Genomic DNA, 22143 nt, shown 5'->3' on the forward strand with positions numbered 1-22143 from the left:
TAGATGAACTCATGTGGCTGTTCGGCGGCATCAAAATCCAAAACTGTCTGTAACAGAAAATATTGAATAGTGTTACAGATCCTTGACCCTGACACTGTTCCTCTCAAATGGCACCCTGTACAGCTGCTTCATTCTGAAGTTATGCTTCTGTAGGATGCGACTTATTGTAGAAATGCTGACCCTGTTGATATTGTTGAATACCATTCTATCTGCAATTATGCGCTGTTGCAACTCACGAAGTCGGATTGCGTTATTTTCTTGCACCATTTGAATGATGGCAAGCTCTTGTTCTTGAGTAAAGAGACGTTCCCTTCCACCTCGAGGAGGTAGCCCAACCATTCTGTAAAAAATGCCACCACAAGATGTCATTGGTTATGTTCTTTTTCAAATACTGTACTTTCAAACTATACACAGTACTGTAACATCACAATGATACTCCTTTACATATACTTCACAGCACTACTCATTTTTGAATAGTACTTTACAGTAATACTGTAATATGATATAGAATCATGTGACACATACAGTAGGTACAGTCTGGAGCAGAAACTTGAAGATATACCTGTTCTCCAGTCGGAATGTTCTTATTATCGATGCTACTGTGTAGCGACTGAGGTTAGGGTGGACTCTTTGCCCAGCCTCCCTCATGGATAAGCCATGATTTATGACATGGTCCACCAGAGTAGCCCTGATGTCATCCGATACACGTCTCCGCACTGGTCCTCGTCTTTGTCCTCTTCCACGTCCACGTCCACGTCCAACTCCTCTCTCTCTTTGTCCTCCTTTTACTCTTACTCGCATTGCCTCCATGCTTGCAAAGTTCTCAGAATGTCTTACCTGAGGCCTATTTGTAGTGCTAAGGCTCAGACCGATTGGTGTTCTGTTTTCTGTACAAGTGTTTTCAGGTGTGTATGTAAGTGCCTATAATTGCCAGATGAGTTTTGCATTTTGAACAGAGTGTTTTCCCAATGATAACAGGTGATTTCTTTTTTGAAAAATGTGTCTAATGTAAGAAAACGTGTGTAGTGTTTCGCAATAAGTGTGCTACAGAATTGCAAACAAAGTGAAAAGTTGACAATGTGTTTCAGCTATGGTTACACTGTGTTTAAGCATATGCTACAAGAAATTTAGGTATTGAGGCTTTGGTCTAAGCATTCGGATTTAGTGTGCAAGCAATGGGCAAAAACTGTAAGATTAGAGAACAAAAATAAAGTTTATTTCTAAAATAAATCTGCACAACTGTTTGCTTATGAAAGAAACTCAACTCAAAAGATGACAAATTACTGTATGTTAATTAGACATCTTTATTTTTGGATGTTTTGAGCAAAAAATCTAGAAGCATTAATTGTGTAGTGTGTGATATGTATAGTGTGTGTGATGTGTACAGTGTGTGTGAGGTGTATAGTGTGTGTATAGTGTGTATGATGTGCGTGTAGTGTGTGGTGTGTGTGATGTGTGTGTGATGTGTATAGTGTGTGGTGTGTGTGATGTGTGTGATGTGTATACAGTAGTGTGTGTGATGTGTGTGTGATGTGTATAGTGTGTGTTATGTGTATACAGTAGTGTGTGTGATGTGTGTGATGTGTATAGTGTGTGTTATGTGTGTGATGAGTATAGTGTGTAGTGTGTGTGTGATGTGTGTGTGTGATGTGTGTGTGTGATGAGTATAGTGTGTAGTGTGTGTGTGATGTGTGTGTGTGATGTGTGTGTGTGATGAGTATAGTGTGTAGTGTGTGTGTGATGTGTGTGTGTGATGTGTATAGTGTGTGGTGTGTGTGATGTGTGTGATGTTTATAGTGTGTGTGATGTGTATACAGTAGTGTGTGTGATGTGTGTGTGATGTGTATAGTGTGTGATGTGTGTGTGATGTGTATAGTGTGTGATGTGTGTGTGATGTAGGCTTTCAGTGTCCTTGATTGTGTGTTTTCTGCTCAGTGGGATTGTGTTATTGAGTTAAAGTGTAAATGAACAGTTTTTATTTTTATTCCTTCTCTGTGGTCTGGTTACATTTTCTTGCTGTACACCGGAGGATTTCTCCCGGGTGCTGTAGCCATGGCGATGCCGTGCATTGTATTGGCCCCCTGTGAAAACAACAATAATCAAATATAGCTGCAAGCAGCGATGACGGGCCTTCGCACGTTTGTTCATCGCTATACGGTGCCTTCCAGAAAACACTGCACGGTGGGCAAGTGCATCAAGTGGGTAAATATCAGTGGACTATTTTATGTTGTTACTGACCCATTTGGGGACTGTAGGTAAATGAAACCCCACATTTTAGACAAACGGGGGCGCTAGTGAGCCACTTAAGAGACACACCTTTGTCTGACCTTTTTGTCCACACTTAACAGCCGACAAATGTGATGTATGTGTCAAATTTCAAGTTAATCTAAGCACGCCAAAAGACTTAAATATGCCTGAAAAAGAAAGTAAAGTTTGACACGTTACCATGAGAACAGTGTTTGAGATATCAAAAATCCGTTCGCAATTTCGCATCTGCAATATCTCTGCACCATGTTGGCCAAGTCTGGTCTCAATTGCATGAATCCCCTAGGAGGAGTATTTAAAAGTTTACTGCATGAAGCTGACAAAAAATCCACCTTTGTGACTGACACACTTCCTGGGGCCTGTTGGTGGCGCTATACCTGGGACTCACAATAAGCACATAGATGCGATCGGAATCCTTGGCCGAACATACACACCGCGTGTCATCACAATAAGACATTTTTTGCTTTAGATATTAGACACTTTCTGTTTCTCTGAATTCGCCATAATTTTGTCGCCTCGCCATGGCAGCACCGTTCGAGATATCGAAACTCACTTCGCAATTTAGCAAGTGCAATGTCTCGGCATCATGTTCACCACTTTTGGTGTCAATCGCATGAATCCTCTAGGAGGAGTATTTAAAAGTTCATTGCATGCAACTGTGAAAAAATCCACCTTTGTGACTGACACACTTCCTGGGGCCTGTTGGTGGCGCTATACCCGGGACTCACAATAAGCACATCGATGCGATCGGAATCCTTGGCCGAACATACACACCGCGTGTCATCACAATAAGACATTTTTTGCTTTAGATATTAGACACTTTCTGTTTCTCTGAATTCGCCATAACTTTGTCGCCTCGCCATGGCAGCACCGTTCGAGATATCAAAAATCCCTTCGCAATTTAGCAAGTGCAATGTCTTGGCATCATGTTCACCACTTTTGGTGTCAATCGCATGAATTCCCTAGGAGGAGTATTTAAAAGTTCACCACATGCAACTGTTGTGACTGACACACTTCCTGGCGCCTGTTGGTGGCGCTATGTCCGAGATTCACAATAGGCACATCGATGCGATCGGAATCCTTGGCCGAACATACACACCGCGTGTCATCCCAATAAGACATTTTTTGCTTTAGATATTAGACACTTCCTGTTTCTCTGAATTCGCCATAATTTTGTCGCCTCGCCATGGCAGCACCGTTCGAGATATCAAAAATCCCTTCGCAATTTAGCAAGTGCAATGTCTTGGCATCATGTTCACAACGTTTGATGTCAATCGCATGAATTCCCTAGGAGGAGTATTTAAAAGTTCACCGCATGCACTTATAAAACAATCCAAAATGGCCGACTTCCTGTTGGGCGGAGCTCATAGTTTAGAGCGCGAAAGTTGTTCGGGTCGATGAGATCTATATGCGTACCAACTCTCGTACATGTGCGTACATAATTGCCCGATCTGTGCACCAATGTTTGTTTTTGCATTACAGGGGGCGCTACAGAGCCCCCCTGCCACGCCCGTATTCCAACCTTTGTCCAATCCTAGTGTCGCGCGACTCTGACGTGTGTGCCAAATTTCAAGAGTTTTCGAGCATGTTAAGGGACCCCAATTGGCCAATGTGTGGGAAAAAATTAAAAAAAAAAAAAAAATAAAAAAAAAAAAAAATAATACTCCCGAGGAAAAACAATAGGGCTTCGCACCATTCGGTGCTCAGGCCCTAATAAATCATTAAAAACTTGCTGGAATTGTTCTTAGCTTTGTTCGCTAATGAGTAAATGATTAATTTCTAAAATAAAAATTATAGTTATTGTTGATCCTACAGTGTTAGAGATAAATATAAATATAAAATATAACATGATTTCCAGTAGATTAATAATGTTGTATATTTTATGATAAACTCTTCTGAACTTTATACACAAACTCCAAACCTCCCTCCAGAACTTTTTGTTTTTGCCACAAAAAAATATTTGTTGTCAAGCAGAACGCTAGCTGATAAAAGCTGTTACCATGGCAACCGGTAGTGACAAATTAAGTGCAGCAACAGAAGAAATCTAAGCCTTTATATTGTTTTGTGGGCGTGGCTAAAGGTAGAATGTTTCAGAAAAGCACTGGATTACTTACATCTGATTTGTCTTTTTTTTTTTTTTTTTTTTGTCAAGATTATTTCTCAATTTGGGGCAAAAAGGTTTCAGAACCTTATGGTGGGTTTCAGCTGTGGGTTTCAGCTGTGGGTTTCTCTTACCAGCTGAGTGTGATGAGGTGGGAAAGGGTTGTACACAGGAGCACTAGGAGCAACATTTCACTACTGCGTACAGAGAGAGCGTTAATAATAATAATAATAATAATAATAATAATTATAATAATAAGAAGAAGAAGAAGAAGAAGAAGAAGTACATTTAATAATCATCTATAAGAAGTGTGTGTGTGTGTGCTTCATAATTAACAACAATAATAATAAGAAGAAGAAGAAGAAGAAGAAGAAGAAGTGCATTTATTAATCATCTATAAGTAGATTAAGATTTTTTCTATAGTTTGAAGGACCTTCAGATCTTTCCAAGTTGGTCCCCTGTGTTCAGATGCCGTCCTATTCACTCTATTTAGAGTGTCCTCTCATTTATTTGTTATTTACCGTAAAACTTCAAATAATAGCCCGGGCTTCTATTTACCCAAATCGCCGAACTGCACCGGCTTGTATTTGAAACAGGCGTCTATAAGAGACAGGCCTTTAATTTAGTGTTGAGATGTTCAATCATGACAGTAGGAGGTTACCACATTATATTACGTTTTATTTATAATTAATTCGAATGTGTTTAACAAATCAATGTAAGAAATGTCTTAGATTATTGGCAGCACAAAAAACGAAACGATGTGACAGCAATGGGCAGAACAATATAAGTTACCGCTAAAATCCATCGAGCATATGAACTTGTTGCCCGAAACACATCAACAAGAAAGAATGAAGGCTGCAATCATGTGATAGAAAATTACTCTATTCATCACTATCATCATCCCCGCGATCCTCAATTACAAGTTCATTGGCAAATTCCTCCTCCTCGTCGCTCTCCTCCACTTCTCCCTCTCCGGCCTCTGCTAACTCTGCCTGCCTACCTTGCACTAACAGCTCCCGCCCAGATGCGCACGACTCTCCCTCTTTGAAACAATGGATAAGGTGATCCTCGCTTCCATCAGAAGCTACTGTCAGGCCAGATACCTAAGGATAACATCCTGAAGTTAATGAAATATATTATCTCCTCTTTCTCCCTCGCACACACAAACAAGCATAACTCACACACACTCCAGTTTCTCAGTGAAGTGCTTGGCATCTTTCCTGGCCACAGTTGTGCGTCTTCTGACTGAAAAGTCGTTGCACTTCAGGAATTTGTCCAGCCAGCCAGCACTTGCAGTAAAACTCTCCTCATCCCTGCTGTCACTCACTGTTGCATACACTTCTTTTGCCTTGACCCTGATCATTTTACGTGAGACTCTGAGATGCTTTGCCCGCATGCTGTGGATCCACTCACACACGCTCACCTCCAGCTCTTCACTGGCCTTCTTCCTCCCTCCACCTCTCAGTCTGGCCCTTTTGTTGTCTTCCTCGGGCAGACGTTGGAGTTCATCTTTATTTTTATGCCATTCTCACACTCTCTTTGGATCAACCGAGAAATGTCTTGCCGCTGCTTCTCCCGAAATTTTTTCGACAAATTTGTCAACTGTCAGCTTAAATGTCAAATCATACTTTTTTCTTTTTGTCTCCATGGTGGTATTGAGAGAATTAAGAAAAACTGAAGACTAAAAGAAAGTTCGTTAACCTCTTTGTTATGTTGCCATAGTGATGAGTCGTTCGTGAACGGTTGCGTCTGTCACGTGAAATCTAATCAAAACATAGAACAGACGATCTGACGGGTTCTAGAAGATCAAATACAACCCGATACTAAAAAACAGACCAGGCCTCTATTTGAGACCGGCCTTTATTTACCCAAACCTGTCGTCACACCAGGCGTTTAAAAGAGACAGGCGTCTATTTGGGACTCGGCTATTATTTGAAGTTTTACGGTATTTATTTTTAATCTCTCCTTTTGCACACACAACATCTGCACTGACCTACAACAGCAGTGTAAACTTTTGTACACCAGTAAACACTATACTCACCTTTCCGTGATGCTTTATCCATCGACTCGGTGTGACAAATCAGATCCTCTGTGACATGGAGGAGAACAATGACCACATGAAGAAAGAAACACAGAGGGAAACACACTGGGGTTCATGACAGGCTAAGGGCCAGATGTTCAGTCATTGAAGAACAAGATGGTGAACTTGTCATCTGTTATACTGAAAAACTGTGTATGTGATAAATAAAAAGATTTAAATCTTGATCTTTAATAAAACTTCACTGTTTACTGTGAACATGGAGGATTTTATCTCCTCATGTCACATCATCAATCTGCTGAGGTTTCAGCTTTTTTTTAAACACACAGTTGTTTAACTGTTTAATATTATTATATTCTGTTTAGTCAGAAGGGTTTTTTTCTCAGTATGGTGTGTGTTAAAACCACAGACCAGTGGGAATTCACACCTGTAGCTTTGTGAAACTTTTAAACTGCTGCATGATGTTGAGTTTTGGAGGTGTGAAGTGAGCTGGTGCTAGAAGACATTAGAGCTTGAAGAACATTTGTACAACAATTAATAAACAGTGACCTTCAGCAATAGATTATTCCAGGTTTATTGAGATTATTCTGATGCTTTAGGTGAAGATAAGAGAAGCTTTGAGTCTCAGTGAACTAACATTTATTGTGTTATTACAGGAAAATAATACACAACAGGGCGGTGTGAGGCACATGAAGTGAAGTGAATTTACTCTAACCACCATGAAAGTGATTATTTGTCATAAAAGCACATCCAATGGGGTTCAATTTCCAGGTAGAGAACTAACCCAGTCACTGAGTGGTGGCCCAAGCCTGGAGAAAAAGTCCAGCCAATCATTATTGTGTTGGTCCCCCGTTTTCTGCCAAAACAGCCCTGACCCGTCAAGGCATAGATTCAACTAGACCCCTGAACGTGTGCTGTGGTTCTGGCACCAAGGTGTTAACCACAGATCCTTTAAGTCCTATAAGTTGTGAGGTGGACACTCAATGGATCAGACTTGTTTGTTCAGCACGTCCTACGGATGCTTGACTGAATTGACATCTGTGGGATTTGGAGCCCAATTCAACACCTCAAACTCCTTGCTGTGCTCCTCAAACCATTCCTCAGCATTATCCTGTTGTAAGAGACCTCAGCCATCAGGGAATACCATTTCTATGAAAGGGTATACATGATCTGCAACAATGCTTAGGTAGGTGGCTCATGTCAAAATGACATCCACATGGTGGGCAGGACTCATAGTTTCCCAGCAGAACATTGCCCATAGTATCACACTGCCTCTGCCGTATTGCCTTCTTTGTATATTGCATCCAGGTGCCATGTTTTCCCCAGCTGAGTGATGCACACGCACCTGGCATCCATGTGACGTAAACGATGACATGATTCATCAGACCAGGCCAACTTCTTGCATTGCTCCGTGGTCCAGTTCTGTGCCCACTGTTGGTACATTCGGTGGTGGATAGGCGTCAGCTTGGGCTATGCAGCACATACACTACAAACTGTGATACACAGTGTATTCTGACACCTTTCCATCAAAACCTGCATTAACTTATTTAGCAATTTGAGCTACAGTAGCTCGTCTGTTGGATCGGATCACACGGACCAGCCTTCGCTCCCCACTTGCAGCAATGAGCCTTGGCCACCCATGACCCTGTCGCCGGTTTACCTCTGTTCCTTCCTTGGTTCAGTTTTAATAGACACTGAGAGCTATGGCTATGGAAATTCTCTGACCCAGTTGTCTAGCCATCACAATTTGGCCCTTGTCAAACTCTCTCAAACACATCAACTTTGAGGACAAAATGTTCACTTGCTGCCTAATACCTCACTGTATATCTCACCCACTAACACATGCTGTGATGAAGAGATAATCAGTTTTATTTACTTCACCTGTCAGTGGTCAAAATATTACGATTGATCGGTGTAATTAGTTTGCAAACAATTCAGTCATTTTTGAATGAGTCTCTCGGTTGTAAGAATCAGTACTGACTTGATCTTTTATTTCATCTCGTTTCCTTTTTTTTTTTTGACAAACCATCGATTCCAAACACTTCGATTCCAACTCCAGTATATGACGTATTTACTGACACCTGACAGCTTTTTTTGTCTTTCTTCATAAGGAGAAAGGGAAATAATTAAGCTTAGAGATTTGTCCAGGGTTTTAACATTCCCAGTTTTTCCTGGACTGCATTCTGTTGTTCAATCTGATCGAAACATCAGAAGCTTACATCGCTCTGCCAAAGGAACCGAACAACAAATCTTATGAAATAAGGTATATGAGTGTTTAGAAACACACTGAGCTGTTTAACTGTTTAACTTTTTTTATTCTGTTTAGTGAAATGTTTTTTTTCTCAGTATGGTGTGTGTTAAAACCACAGACCAGTGGAAATTCACACCAGTGGAAATTCACACCAGTGGCTCTGTGAAACTGCTGCATGATGTTTGGAGGTGTGAAGTGAGCTGGTGGTAGAACATTTACATCATTTAGCAGACGCCCTTATTCAGAGCAACTTACATTTTATCTCGTTGTTTTTATACAACTGAGCATCTGAGGGTTAAGGGCCTTGCTCAGGGGCCCAGCAGCGGCAGCTTGGTGGACGTAGGAATCGAGTTTAAAACCTTCCGATTGGTAGCCCAACACCTTAACCACTAGGCTACCACATGCCCATCTGATATAGAAGACATCAGAGCTTGAAGAACATTTGTACCACAATTAATACACAGTGACCTTCAGCAATAGATTATTCCAGGATGATGTTTCTGCTGCTTTAGGTGTAGGTGTAGTCTCCGTGAACATTTATTGTGTTATTACAGGAAAATAATCCACAACAGGGAGGTGTGATGCAGATGAAGTGAAGTGTAAGGGCCTCGTGCTCTAACCACTGTGGCCAGGGTTTAATTTCCAGGTGGAGAACTAACCCAGTCACGGAGGGGTTAACTACCAGTGTTGTGCCCAAGCTTGGAGAAAATGGGAGGTTTCTGTCATGAAGGGTGTCCTGAAGGTAAAGATCTCTGCATAAAGATCTCCTCCTGTGATCATCTCACATCTTCTACTGAACTCCAACATCAAGTTCCAGCAGCTTGTGGTGAGAAAATCTCTCTCTCTCTCTCTCTCTCTCTCTCTCTCTCTCTCTCTCACTCTCACAGCTCTGTATTGACTGTATCTATGTAGGAGATCACTACAGAATGTATTGACTTAATTAGTTAAAATCACATAGATCGATAGATAGATAGATAGATAGATTGATTGATTGATTGATTGTGGGTTGAAGCACTGAATCTGTATCTAAGAACTCTTCTGTTATTTTGTCCCTTGTAGATTTCTGCTCTCCTTCTCTCTCAGTCACTCATCAAACTCTTCCTCATCACACACTTCACACATACTCATCACACTTGTCACACACTCCATCATACACTTCTCACACACTCCTCATAACACACTCCTGATCACACACCCCTCACATTCTTCCTCATCACACACTCCTCCACCGTGTGTCAGGATGAAGCTCCTCGCTCTGGTGCTCCTGCTCTCCTCTTTCTCCTCACTGACCGTGATGGAGGTTGTCAATTCTTTTAATGATGTATGTAGTGACTTCTTCATCAAGACAGAAAATGACATCATCGTCCCCACTATCTTCCCTGGAGATCAGTATAAGATGATTTGCCAGCGCTGGAAACACAAATACAGGTTTGCCACCGTGTACGACACTATGAGGAGGATCCCTGTTTACTCGGCTTACACATTCTCTGATTTGAAAGTTAAGACTACCCACACAAAACAGTGGAAATTTGAACCTCAGGTCAGTCAGTGTGTTTATTTCATTACTGAATCATTAACATGTGTAATATTTAAGTAATGAACTAAAGACTAGACACTGTTAGTGCAGTAAAACACAGTGGACACAAAGAGCAGCAAGTAAATACTATAGTTAAATGTGTCTCACTGGTTTATTATAGTTGTATTTATCAATATATGTATTTAATATTGTTGTATTTGTGTTTAGTGAGCTGATTAACATCTTTGTGTTCATTTCATTACTCTTACATTTCTCCTCCATAACAGCTGGATGATACTGAAGGATCGGAAGAGATGATTGATTCCCCAAGAGAAGCAGGAACGATATTTAACCAGGCCGTGTACTCTGATTATATAGGTACAGGGTATACTAGAGGTCACGTGTTTCCATGCCAGTTTGCTGCCGATCAGGATCAAACAGATTCCACCTTCACTTTAACTAACGCAGCTCCACAAACATCGGGCAGCAACCAAAAATGGGCTGCGGAAGTGGAGAAATCGATGATTACAGAAATATATCAGATGTGCAAACTCGACAAGGTGCATATTGTGACCGGGGTCGTCCCAGGGGAGGACTGGATACCCATAAAAAGAGACGGAAAAGAGTATCAAGAAGGAATTAACATTCCCAGTCATTTTTGGAGCGCTTACTATTGCAGGAGTAAAACGGGTAATGATAAATTCATAGTGAGGGCCTACATCACTAAACAGGAGAGCTTTAATCTCAGACGCCCCAACATTCACCACCTGAATATAGAGCTCACTAAACTGTATAATAAGAAGATACGTTTTAATGTGTTTCCAGGATTAGACTTTAAAGAACGTAAAAAAATAAAGCTGATTAAATCTTATGCAGCAAAAAACAATGAAAATTTGGTAGTATCAAAAAATGATTATCTTTAATTGTAGTAATTTGAGACTTTTATTTATGTTTGCTTTCACACTCAGCCAGCGCACGTTACAGAGTGAGCTGTACAGGAAGTCGACATCTGGATTACTGACAATAACATATCAGTTCTAGTGAGGAAGCTAGGCTAGTGCGTTATTATGGTTAGTTGTGTGTGTGTGTGTGTGTGTGTGTGTGTGTGTGTGTGTGTGTGTGTGTGTGTGTGTCTGTTAGAATCAGCAACTTTCCTGTTAGAAACGTGTCAAAGCATCGTAACAATATATCACTTTGTTGAGCTTCTTTTTCTTTTTCTCTTTTGTGCAAAATAACCTTAAAAATAATAAAACTCTGGTTAGTTTGATTCTCTTGCAATTAAAGCTTCTTATAAACAATATGCAAATATTATGTTAAACAAATTAAGTACATTAATCTCTGTTAATTCTCCTGCAGATCTTTAATAAAACTTCACTGTTTGCTGTGAAACTAATGGATTTTGTCGCTTCATATCATCACATTGAACAGTGACACTTTCTGTACACAGGATTTATTAGTAGTGTCATAGTGAACCAGCAGGTGGCGACATTTCGCTATTGTTTACAGAGAGTGTTTTTGTGTGTGTGTGTGTGTGTGTGTGTGTGTGTGTGTGTGTGTGTGTGTGTGTGTGTGTGTTTGTGTGTGTCTGTGTTTGTGTGTTTGTGTGTGTGCTTTATAAATAATAATATTATTATTATTATTAATAATAATAATAATAATAAGTGCATTTAATAATCATCTATAAGAAGATTAATATTTATTCTATAGTTTGAAGGACCTTCAGATTTTTCCATGTTGGTCCCCTGTGTTAGAGTGTGCTCTCATTTATTTGTTATTTATTTATATTTAATCTCTCCTTTTGCACACACAACATCTGCACTGACCTACAACAGCAGTGTAAACTTTTGTACACCAGTAAACACTATACTCACCTTTCCGTGTGTTTTATCCATCGACTCGGTGTGACAAATCAGATCCTCTGTGACATGTAGGAGAACAATGACCACATGAAGAAAGAAACACAGAGGGAAACACACTGGGGTTCATGACAGGCTAAGGGCCAGATGTTCAGTCATTGAAGAACAAAATGGTGAACTTGTCATCTGTTATACTGAAAAAAGGTGTATGTGATAAATAAAAAGATTTAAATCTTGATCTTTTATAAAACTTCACTGTTTACTGTGAACATGGAGGATTTTATCTCCTCATGTCACATCATCAATCTGCTGAGGTTTCAGCTTTTTAGGAACACACTGAGCTGTTTAACTGTTTAATATTATTATATTCTGTTTAGTGAAATGTTTTCTCAGTATGGTGTGTGTTAAAACCACAGACCAGTGGGAATTCACACCAGTAGCTTTGTGAAACTTTTAAACTGCTGCATGATGTTTATTGAGTTTTGGAGGTGTGAAGTGAGCTGGTGCTAGAAGAAAATAGAGCTTGAAGAACATTTGTACAAAAATTAATACACAGTGACCTTCAGCAATAGATTATTCCAGATTGATGTTTCTGCTGCTTTAGGTGTAGATAAGAGAAGCTTTGAGTCTCCGTGAAAATTTATTGTGTTATTACAGGAAAATAATCCACAACAGAGGGGTGTGATGCAGGTGAAGTGAAGTGGAATTATTCTAACCACCATGAAAGTGATTATTTCTCATAACAGCACATCCACAGGTGTTTTATTCCTCTTATACCAGAACCATGGCCTAGGTTTAATTTCCAGGTAGAGAACTAACCCAGTCACTGAGGGGTTAACTACCAGTGCTGTGCCCAAGCTTGGAGTAAATGGGAGGTTTCTGTCATGAAGGGTGTCCTGTGTAAAACCTGTACAAAAGCATATCTGTGTATGAGATGATCTGCAGTAGTGACCACAAAAAGGGATCCACTGAAGGACAACAACAACTGAATGTAGTTTCACATCATACACTTCATTAGTTTATAATTATAATTAACCTTGTTTAATGTCTGTGAAACCTTATAGCAGCTCCAGCATAACCAGCTGTGTTGTGTATATTGGTGTCAGTACAGTCTCTGGATACTGAGGCTGATGGCATGGGGAAGAAGCTGTTACTGTGAGGGTCTGATGGTTTCATGACCAATTGTCCAGAGGGTGAAGATTTTTGCATGTGGGTCGTCCACCATCTGCTGCTGATATCTTTGCAGCTGCATCATGTGGTGTAAAAGCTTTCACCTTTGTTCACTGAGATACTGGGCAGTGCTGATGTGTGTATAAGGTGTTAGTTTCATCATCAACCCCACTGTAACACGTGACCAGTGTACGTGACAGCAGTGTTATAAAAAGGTGAGTATCTGAGACAGGAGAGCGAGAGACCAGACGGTTCTTCTACAGATAAAGATCTCTGTACAAAGATCTCCTCCTGTGATCATCTCACATCTTCTACTGAACTCCAGCATCTTGTGGTGAGAAAAACTCTCTCTCTCTCTCTCTCTCTCTCTCTCCCTCTCTCTCTCTCTCTCTCTCTCTCTCTCTGTCTCTCTCTCTCTCCCTCCCTCTCTCTCTCTCTCTCTCTCTCTCTCTCTCTCTCTCTCTCTCTCTCTCTCTCTCTCTCTCTGTTACAGTTACAGTTACATTTCTATGTCTTCGGGCCATAAAAAGTTTTTTTTTTTATCTTTAACAGTCTAATAATTTAGCAGTTTAAGTTTAATTAGAGTTTGAAATGTGACTCTGTGTATAAAAGGTGTTTTTTAGATGTTTGAGACGATCCGTTATTTTAATAGTGCAATAGTGAATAGTGTGGAGACCAGAACAGATCCTGAGAGAATTCTATCTGATTGTTTAAATAACATTAACAAAAGTACAGATTCGAAACCAAGTTTTACTTTAACTAGCAGACTGAAGAGTTTCCTAACTTAGAACAGGACCAGAAAACACCACAAACACCCGACTGTCTGAATATGAAACTGACTTTACTGCAGGACGAAGCAGCAGCTTGTAGCTCAACGGTCTGCGTTCATGACAATCACAATATTCACTTTACTCATCAATATTACTCTATATTACATTACATCACTTTACTCATCAATATTACTCTATATTACATTACATCACTTTACTCATCAATATTACTCTATATTACATTACATCACTTTACTCATCAATATTACTCTATTACATTACATCACTTTACTCATCAATATTACTCTATATTACATTACATCACTTTACTCATCAATATTACTCTATATTACATTACATCACTTTACTCATCAATATTACTCTATATTACATTACATCACTTTACTCATCAATATTACTCTATATTACATTACATCACTTTACTCATCAATATTACTCTATATTACATTACATCACTTTACTCATCAATATTACTCTATATTACATTAATCAAGTGCTAATAGTAAATGCAGTAGATAAATAAATTTGTGTTGTGGTTCTTCTGTTCACCTTTCTGTTCAGGTAGATTTCTGCTCTCCATCATCTGGTACAAACCTCACACATTCCTCATCACACACTCTTCCTCATCACACTCCTCATCTCACACTCTTCCTCATCACACACTCCTCCACCGTGTGTCAGGATGAAGCTTCTCGCTCTGGTGCTCCTGCTCTCCACTTTCTCCTCACTGACCCTGATGGAGGTTGTGCAGGATTTTCAAAATTCTTCTTGTTCCAAGTTCTTCATCCGAAGCCCAAATGTAAAACATGTCATCACCCCGACTGTTTTCAAAGGCTATCAGTATAAGCAGATTTGTCAGCGCCTGAACAACAAATACACATTTGTTACGCTGTATGACACGATTCGTAGGATCCCCGTCTACTCAGCCTACACGTTTTTAGGGGAAAAACAGACGGTTCGGAACAAAGTGTGGAAAAATGAACCACAGGTAAGTGAAGTGTTTGACACTCAGAGTTTGACTGTTCTAAAAAAAACTCTAGCAAATCATTACATGTAATTTGCAAACAATTCAGTTGTTTTGAATGAGTCACTCAGTTGTAAGAATCAGTCACTGAGTCAATTCATTATTTCATCTCAATAATGTATTTATGAGTTTTCACTGACTGACACCTCCTTTGTCTTTCTTCATAACAGCTGGAAGACATGAGGAACAGTATAGAAATGAGGAAGATCTCCAATGATGAGATGGATGGGTTTGTTCACCAGGCACCACACACTCCTCCACCGTGTGTCAGGATGAAGCTTCTCGCTCTGGTGCGCCTGCTCTCCAGCAGACTCTAGCAAATCATTACATATAATTTGTTTGCAAACGATTCAGTTGTTTTTGAATGAGTCACTCAGTTGTAAGAATCAGTCACTGAATCAATTCATTATTTCGTCTCATTTCCTGCTTCAAAATGAAGTGTTCAGTTCATGAGTTAAACATCACTGAAATGCTTTTTTAACAAACCCTCTTTGACTCCGACTCCAGTAAATATCAGGCAGACTCCACCTTCACATTTACCAATATAGCACCACAAACAAATAACAGTAATGGAGAATGGGAAAAAGAAGTAGAGACACCGATGAAGGCAGAGATACAGAGTGTGTGCAAACAAGAAAATACAATCAAGGCTTTTATAGTGACTGGAGTAGTTCCAGGGAATAATTGGATACCCATAAGGAGAAAAGATAATAATAATAAAGATAATCCTGTTTTTAAAGGCGTTAACATTCCCAGTTTTTACTGGACTGCGTTCTGTTGTTACAATCAGACCACGAGAATTTCGAGAGCCTACCTCGCTCGGCAAAACGAACCGAACCCCAAATCTTATGAAATAACTCGTTTGAGTGTTGATATGCTGAACAGACGCCTCAGCAGTCTGTATAATCAGGATTTCAAAGTATTTAGTGATTTGTGTTTGACTTCAGTTCAGTCCGAGTTCGTTCCATCTGATTCTCTGGTTTGACCTAAAACTGCTTCATCAAATTACTTCAACAAATGTTTATAATGAATCAGAGAATCTTTGGTGTGCTTTACTTCACCTGCAGAAACTGATTATATTCCTGTAACAGAACGTCCTCAAGTGTTTTATTCCTCTTATCCTACAGAATTTTCATACATTTACACTTTTCTGTGTTAAAGAAAGACACGTCTTATTTTTCATTTCTTTGTAGTTGTGTTGACTGTTTTTATACATATAATATATATTATATGTTTATATAATATATATATGTGTGTGTGTATATATATATGTGTGTATGGGACGATGGTGGTTGTCTTGATGCACATAGGAAGCGCTACTCAGGGAAATGTTGAAGATGTCAGGAAAGACATCCGATAGCTGTTGTGAGCATTCCCTGAGCACCCTGCTGGGAATTGCTTCTCTAATGGCTCAGGACAGTTTGGCCCTTGCTGTTCTTAGGGCCGCCCTGTCCCCTGTTCTGAAGGCTAGGTCTGTAGTCTTCAGCAGCGCACTTTAGCAGTCATCCATGGCTTCTGATTGGAGCGTGTGGTGATGGTCTTGGAGACGGTCACGTCGTCAATGCACATGCCGATGTAGCTGGTCACTGATGCCGTGTACTCCTCCAAGTTGACGGAATTGCTGTTGGTTGCAGACTCCCTGAAGATGTTCCAGTCAGTGCACTCAAAGCAGTCCTGAAAAGCTGAGGTGGCTCCTTTTTCACCTGCTTCAGAACTGGTTTAGAGTCTGACAAGTGGTCTGTATACTGGAATTAGCATAACAGAGATGTGATCTATATAGATGTGGTCTGTGTATGTTTTATAACGTAACAGTTCTTTTGTGAATAAAAAATATTAATCGAGTCAGGAAAGAGTTCATTGTCTGGTGGGTTTCCTTACGAGTGTTAAACCAGCGTTCACCCAGCATGTGTGTCAGAAGTGTGACACTGCAGATTGCAGACTTGGCCTCTGTTGAATGCTCCTCTGTTTGGACATTCCGAGCAGTGCAGTGTGTGTAAACCTATTCCACAGAGACCTAAACATATGCAACTTAACCTAAATCTGTACAAACAAATAAAGAGTACACTGCTCTTAATGCTCCTTCTGTAAAAGGAAGCAATTAACATATAAGTCTTATTACCATTTATTAGCTGAGAGTGTGTTTGTGTCACACAAGACTTTTTAACATCTACAACATTATTCCTGAAGAACTTTTAAGCTACATCTCTGTAAACAAATGACAACATTACTGTTTATGACCTCGACACATACAACCTTTAACATACACCTGTACAAACAAATAATAAACTTTATTTTTATGAACTTGAGCTCTTGATCTTTATGATCTCCTCCTGTGATCATCTCACAAATTTATGATAGCTGCTTTGACCTTCAGGGGTAATAAAACTGTCAAGATTAATTTGACGAATGGTGTATTGTATTATTTGTATTGTATTAGACTGTACAATCAAAGCTGCTCCCAGTGAACCAGTCACCATAATACACACTGTTATTACTGTTTAACTGAAATAACAACAATAACAACGTATTTTAAACATGTGCAATAACAGAAATTTTGAAAAATGTGCAATATATCTTCAGTGTAACTGTAATGAGTCTGTCTGTGCTTTGCCCTGTTTCTGTCTGATGTCTGCCTTGCTGTTAATTGTTTGCTCTGCCCACTCATTGGTTACCATGGACACTAATTGTACTCTACCCACCCCCCACCCCCCCACCCCCCAGGTGTATCGTGTTAGTCACTGATTGTCTCTGCGTTGTGATTGGTTCCTGTTTGTTATATCTACCCTGTTTGTTGACTTCCCTGGTTTTGGTCATTGTTGTATATTGGTGTCTATGGTCCTGGTTCCTGTGTGCTCAGTGTTCTGCCCTGTTTTGTTTGCTTGTTTTGGTTTATTAAAAGACTGAACTGCACTTGTCTCCTCACTCGCCCTTGTCTCTTCATGACCGTAACCACTTACTCTTTTTATACATTTTTGTATATACTGTATTTATTATATTATGTCTTTATTCCTTATTCTTTTTAGATATTTTTGTTGCTGTAACGGAAATTTCCCCATTGTGGGATGAATAAAGGTTTATCTTATCTTATATATTTGTCTGAATATGAAATTGAGGTTACTGCAGTAAGAGTAAGAAGCAGCAGCTTGCTGGTAAATCTCAGAAAACACACATACACAAGTGTTATTCATCTTACACCAGAAAAACTCAATATTTTCCATTTAAATATTTACTGAATGACGCTTCTGTTTAATTACGTTTCTGTTGTGGAATGTCTGTAAACCTTATAGCATCTTCAGCATAAACAACTTTCTTCACCTATTTGTTTTTTCTTTATTGATTTTAACCAGAAAAAAGAATAAATATTTAACTTTAACTTGGTACACTGAGAGACTGGGCAGTGCTGATGTGTGTGTAAGCTCTTAGTTTCATCAATAACCCCACTGTAACACGTGACAGCAGTGTTATAAAAAGGTGAGTATCTGAGACAGGAGAGCGAGAGACCAGACGGTTCTTCTACAGATAAAGATCTCTGTACAAAGATCTCCTCCTGTGATCATCTAACATATTCTACTGAACTCCAGCATCAAGTTCCAGCAGCTTGTGGTGAGAAAATTTCTCTCTCTCTCTCTCTCTCTCTCTCTCTCTTTCTCTCTTTCTCTCTCTCTCTCTTATTTTGGGGGAAAAATTCAGTTCTATCTTATTGTCTTGTTTAAATAACATTAACAAAAGTACAGATTCGAAACCAAGTTTTACTTCAACTAGCAGACTGAAGAGTTTCCTAACTTAGAACAGGACCAGAAAACACCACAAACACCCGACTGTCTGAATATAAAACTGACTTTACTGCAGGACGAAGCAGCAGCTTGTAGCTCAACAGTCTGCGTTCATGATAATCACAATATTCACTTTACTCATCAATATTACTCTATATTACATTACTTCACTTTACTCATCAATATTACTCTATATTACATTACATCACTTTACTCATCAATATTACTCTATATTACATTACATCACTTTACTCATCAATATTACTCTATATTACATTACATCAAGTGCTAATAGTAAATGCAGTAAATAAATCAAACATTAGTGTTGTGGTTCTTCTGTTCACCTTTAGGACTTCAGGTAGATTTCTGCTCTCCATCATCTGGTACAAACCTCACACATTCCTCATCTCACACTCTTCCTCATCTCACACTCTTCCTCATCACACACTCTTCCTCATCACACACTCCTCCACCGTGTATCAGAATGAAGCTTCTCACTCTGGTGCTCCTGCTCTCCACTTTCTCCTCACTGACCCTGACGGAGGTTGTGGAGGATTTTCAAAATTCTTGTTCCAAGTTCTTCATCCGAAGCCCAAATGGTAAACAAATCATCACCCCGACTGTTTTCAAAGGCTCTCAGTATAAGCAGATTTGTCAGCTCCTGAACAACAATTACACATTTGCTACGCTGTATGACACGAAGAATAGGATCCCCGTCTACTCAGCCTACACGTTCTCAGGGAGAAATCAGACGTTTAAGAACAATGAGTGGAAAAATGAACCACAGGTAAGTGAAGTGTTTGACACACAGAGTTTGACTGTTCTAAAAAAAAACTTTAGCAAATCATTACATATAATTTGTTTGCAAACGATTCAGTTGTTTTTGAATGAGTCACTCAGTTGTAAGAATCAGTCACTGAGTCAATTCATTATTTCATCTCATTTCCTGCTTCAAAATGCAGTGTTCAGTTCATGAGTTAAACATCACTGAAAACCTTTTTTCACAAACCCTCTTTGACTCCGACTCCAGTAAATAACGTATTTATGAGTTTTCACTGACTGACACCTCCTTTGTCTTTCTTCATAACAGCTGGAAAACAAGAGCAACGGTCCAGAAATGAGGGAGATCACCAATGATGAGATGGATGGGTTTGTTCACCAGGCTGTGAACAGAGACTATAAAGATAGTAGAATTCCTTATACTAGAGGTCATGTGTTTCCAAATCAATATGCTGCTGATCAGAATCAGGCAGACTCCACCTTCACATTTACCAATATAGCACCACAAACAGAACACAGCAATGGAGAATGGGCAACAGAAGTAGAGACACCGATGAGGGCAGAGATACAGAGAGAGTGCAGACAAAACAATCAATTCAAGGCTTTTATAGTGACTGGAGTAGTTCCAGGGAATAATTGGATATCCATAATGAGAAAGGATAAGACAGTTGTTAAAGGCGTTAACATTCCCAGTTTTTACTGGACTGCGTTCTGTTATTACAATCAGACCACGACAATTTCGAGAGCCTACCTCGCTCGGCAAAACGAACCGAACCCCAAATCTTATGAAATAACTGATTTGAGTGTTGATATGCTGAACAGACGCCTCACCAGTCTGTATAATCAGGATTTCAAAGTATTTAGTGATTTGTGTTTGACTTCAGTTCAGTCCGAGTTCGTTCCATCTGATTCTCGGGTTTGACCTAAAACTGCTTCATCAAATTACTTCAACAAATGTTTATAATGAATCAGAGAATCTTTGGTGTGCTTTACTTCACCTGCAGAAACTGATTATATTCCTGTAACAGAACGTCCTCAAGTGTTTTATTCCTCTTATCCTACAGCATGTTCTTACATTTACACTTTTCTGTGTTAAAGAAAGACACGTCTTATTTTTCATTTCTTTGTAGTTGTGTTGACTGTTTTTAAATGAGTTGTGTTGTAGAATTAGAAGGAAACAGATTTATACCAAGCTGTTTGTTGTATTTCTGTATCATTGGTACATTTCTGTCTGTTAAATCTCCTGCAGATCTTTAATAAATCTTCATTTCATCAGACTGAACAGAGACACTTTCTGTACACAGGATTTATTATTAGTAGTGTTTGAATGTCCAGCAGGTGGCGACATTTCACTATTGTGTACAGAGAGAGGCGGGGGGGGGGTGATATATAGAAACGTTAGGTATTTAGGTAACAGCTGTTCTACTACTACTATTAATATAGTAATATTAATATCAACAATAACTAATATTAATAATAACAACAACAACAACAACAACAACAATAATAATAATAAAAGTTAAATTGATTACATCAAAAAACCTACTTTGTTTATTTATACATAATCTATATATAGACTGCCATTTTCTTTTTAGTTTTCTGCATGTCTGTGATATAAATCAATTTTTATGTTAAAAGACCTGCAGATCTTTCAAAGATGGTGCTGCCATGTTTGTTTTGTTGTTTGTTTGTTTTGTTTTTACTTCTGTACTGAATTAAATAAGTTTTTTCAGTAGACACAAAAAAATTTAAACCCACCTCATCACCCTGTGGGTCAGTCAGCAAACATCTAAAATGGTCTGATTTGTTCTCCTACGTATCTGATTCATACTGAAACTCAGATCGACTGCAGCTCAGTGAATCTGAACAAAAAAACTTTCCATTTTTCTTTGAACCTTTTGCTGTTTCTCAGTCCTGAAGCTTTCAGGATTCTAATAATAATCATCATGATACTAACAATAATAAAAATAGCTCTTCACAATCATCTCCCCCATGATCTAAATGGTCCAGCAGGTGGCCACCTTTCACAACAGTGTACTGTGTACTGCGATAAACATTTCTGTAATCATGTTTTATTTACATTTATTTCTCTACTAATAAAATTACAAAGGAACACTGACAAGCATGTCCAGCAGTCATTTCAGGAGAACTTTAGATAATTAATGTCCTGTCTTTGACACTCCTCCAACACCAGTCTGCTCGTTTGATTATAAAATAAATATTAGTAGATTCCCTAAACTCCATTTTTCAGTATGAAGTCTTTGCTTTTCACTCTTCAGTGTACATCAGTTTGTCCTTCTCTCTTTTCCTTTGTGTTGGTGTCCTGGTCACATTTCAACAGCTCATGAACAGAATCTCCACCTTCACACACATTCCTGTCTGTATGGATGACATTATTATAGCAGATCATCTGAGATCCTTGAGATATGCACACTAACCCTACTTGTTAGTAGGCAGTACTGATTGTCTCCTACCCAAAACCCAACACCATCGAGGGCTTCCTCACTGTTATCCCATTATATTCCTATAATAAACACCAGCCATCTGTCTGACCTCACTCAGTCTGCTCCAGCTGATG

The 22143-nt window shown here is 39.2% G+C and overlaps 3 protein-coding genes across 3 annotated transcripts; all 3 read left to right on the forward strand.

The window, feature by feature from the left end:
- Positions 1 to 9314: 9314 nt before the first annotated feature.
- Positions 9315 to 11560, forward strand: LOC132844063 (endonuclease domain-containing 1 protein-like). The gene is made up of 3 exons (XM_060867223.1): positions 9315 to 9481; positions 9715 to 10195; positions 10459 to 11560. Exons 2-3 carry the CDS (start codon positions 9896 to 9898, stop codon positions 11092 to 11094), a joined length of 936 nt encoding a protein of 311 aa, XP_060723206.1. The 5' UTR covers positions 9315 to 9481; positions 9715 to 9895; the 3' UTR covers positions 11095 to 11560.
- Positions 11561 to 13035: 1475 nt separating this feature from the next.
- LOC132845029 (endonuclease domain-containing 1 protein-like) lies at positions 13036 to 16192 on the forward strand. Its single transcript, XM_060869012.1, has 3 exons — positions 13036 to 13531; positions 14550 to 14976; positions 15183 to 16192. The coding sequence occupies exons 2-3, from the start codon at positions 14671 to 14673 to the stop codon at positions 15327 to 15329; spliced, it is 453 nt and encodes a 150-aa protein (XP_060724995.1). The 5' UTR covers positions 13036 to 13531; positions 14550 to 14670; the 3' UTR covers positions 15330 to 16192.
- Positions 16193 to 18477: 2285 nt separating this feature from the next.
- Positions 18478 to 20842, forward strand: LOC132845017 (endonuclease domain-containing 1 protein-like). The gene is made up of 3 exons (XM_060868989.1): positions 18478 to 18615; positions 19136 to 19572; positions 19876 to 20842. Exons 2-3 carry the CDS (start codon positions 19270 to 19272, stop codon positions 20485 to 20487), a joined length of 915 nt encoding a protein of 304 aa, XP_060724972.1. The 5' UTR covers positions 18478 to 18615; positions 19136 to 19269; the 3' UTR covers positions 20488 to 20842.
- The last annotated feature ends 1301 nt before the right edge of the window (positions 20843 to 22143 follow it).

The sequence above is a fragment of the Tachysurus vachellii genome, chromosome 4, assembly GCF_030014155.1.
Source record: "Tachysurus vachellii isolate PV-2020 chromosome 4, HZAU_Pvac_v1, whole genome shotgun sequence".
NCBI lineage: Eukaryota > Metazoa > Chordata > Actinopteri > Siluriformes > Bagridae > Tachysurus > Tachysurus vachellii.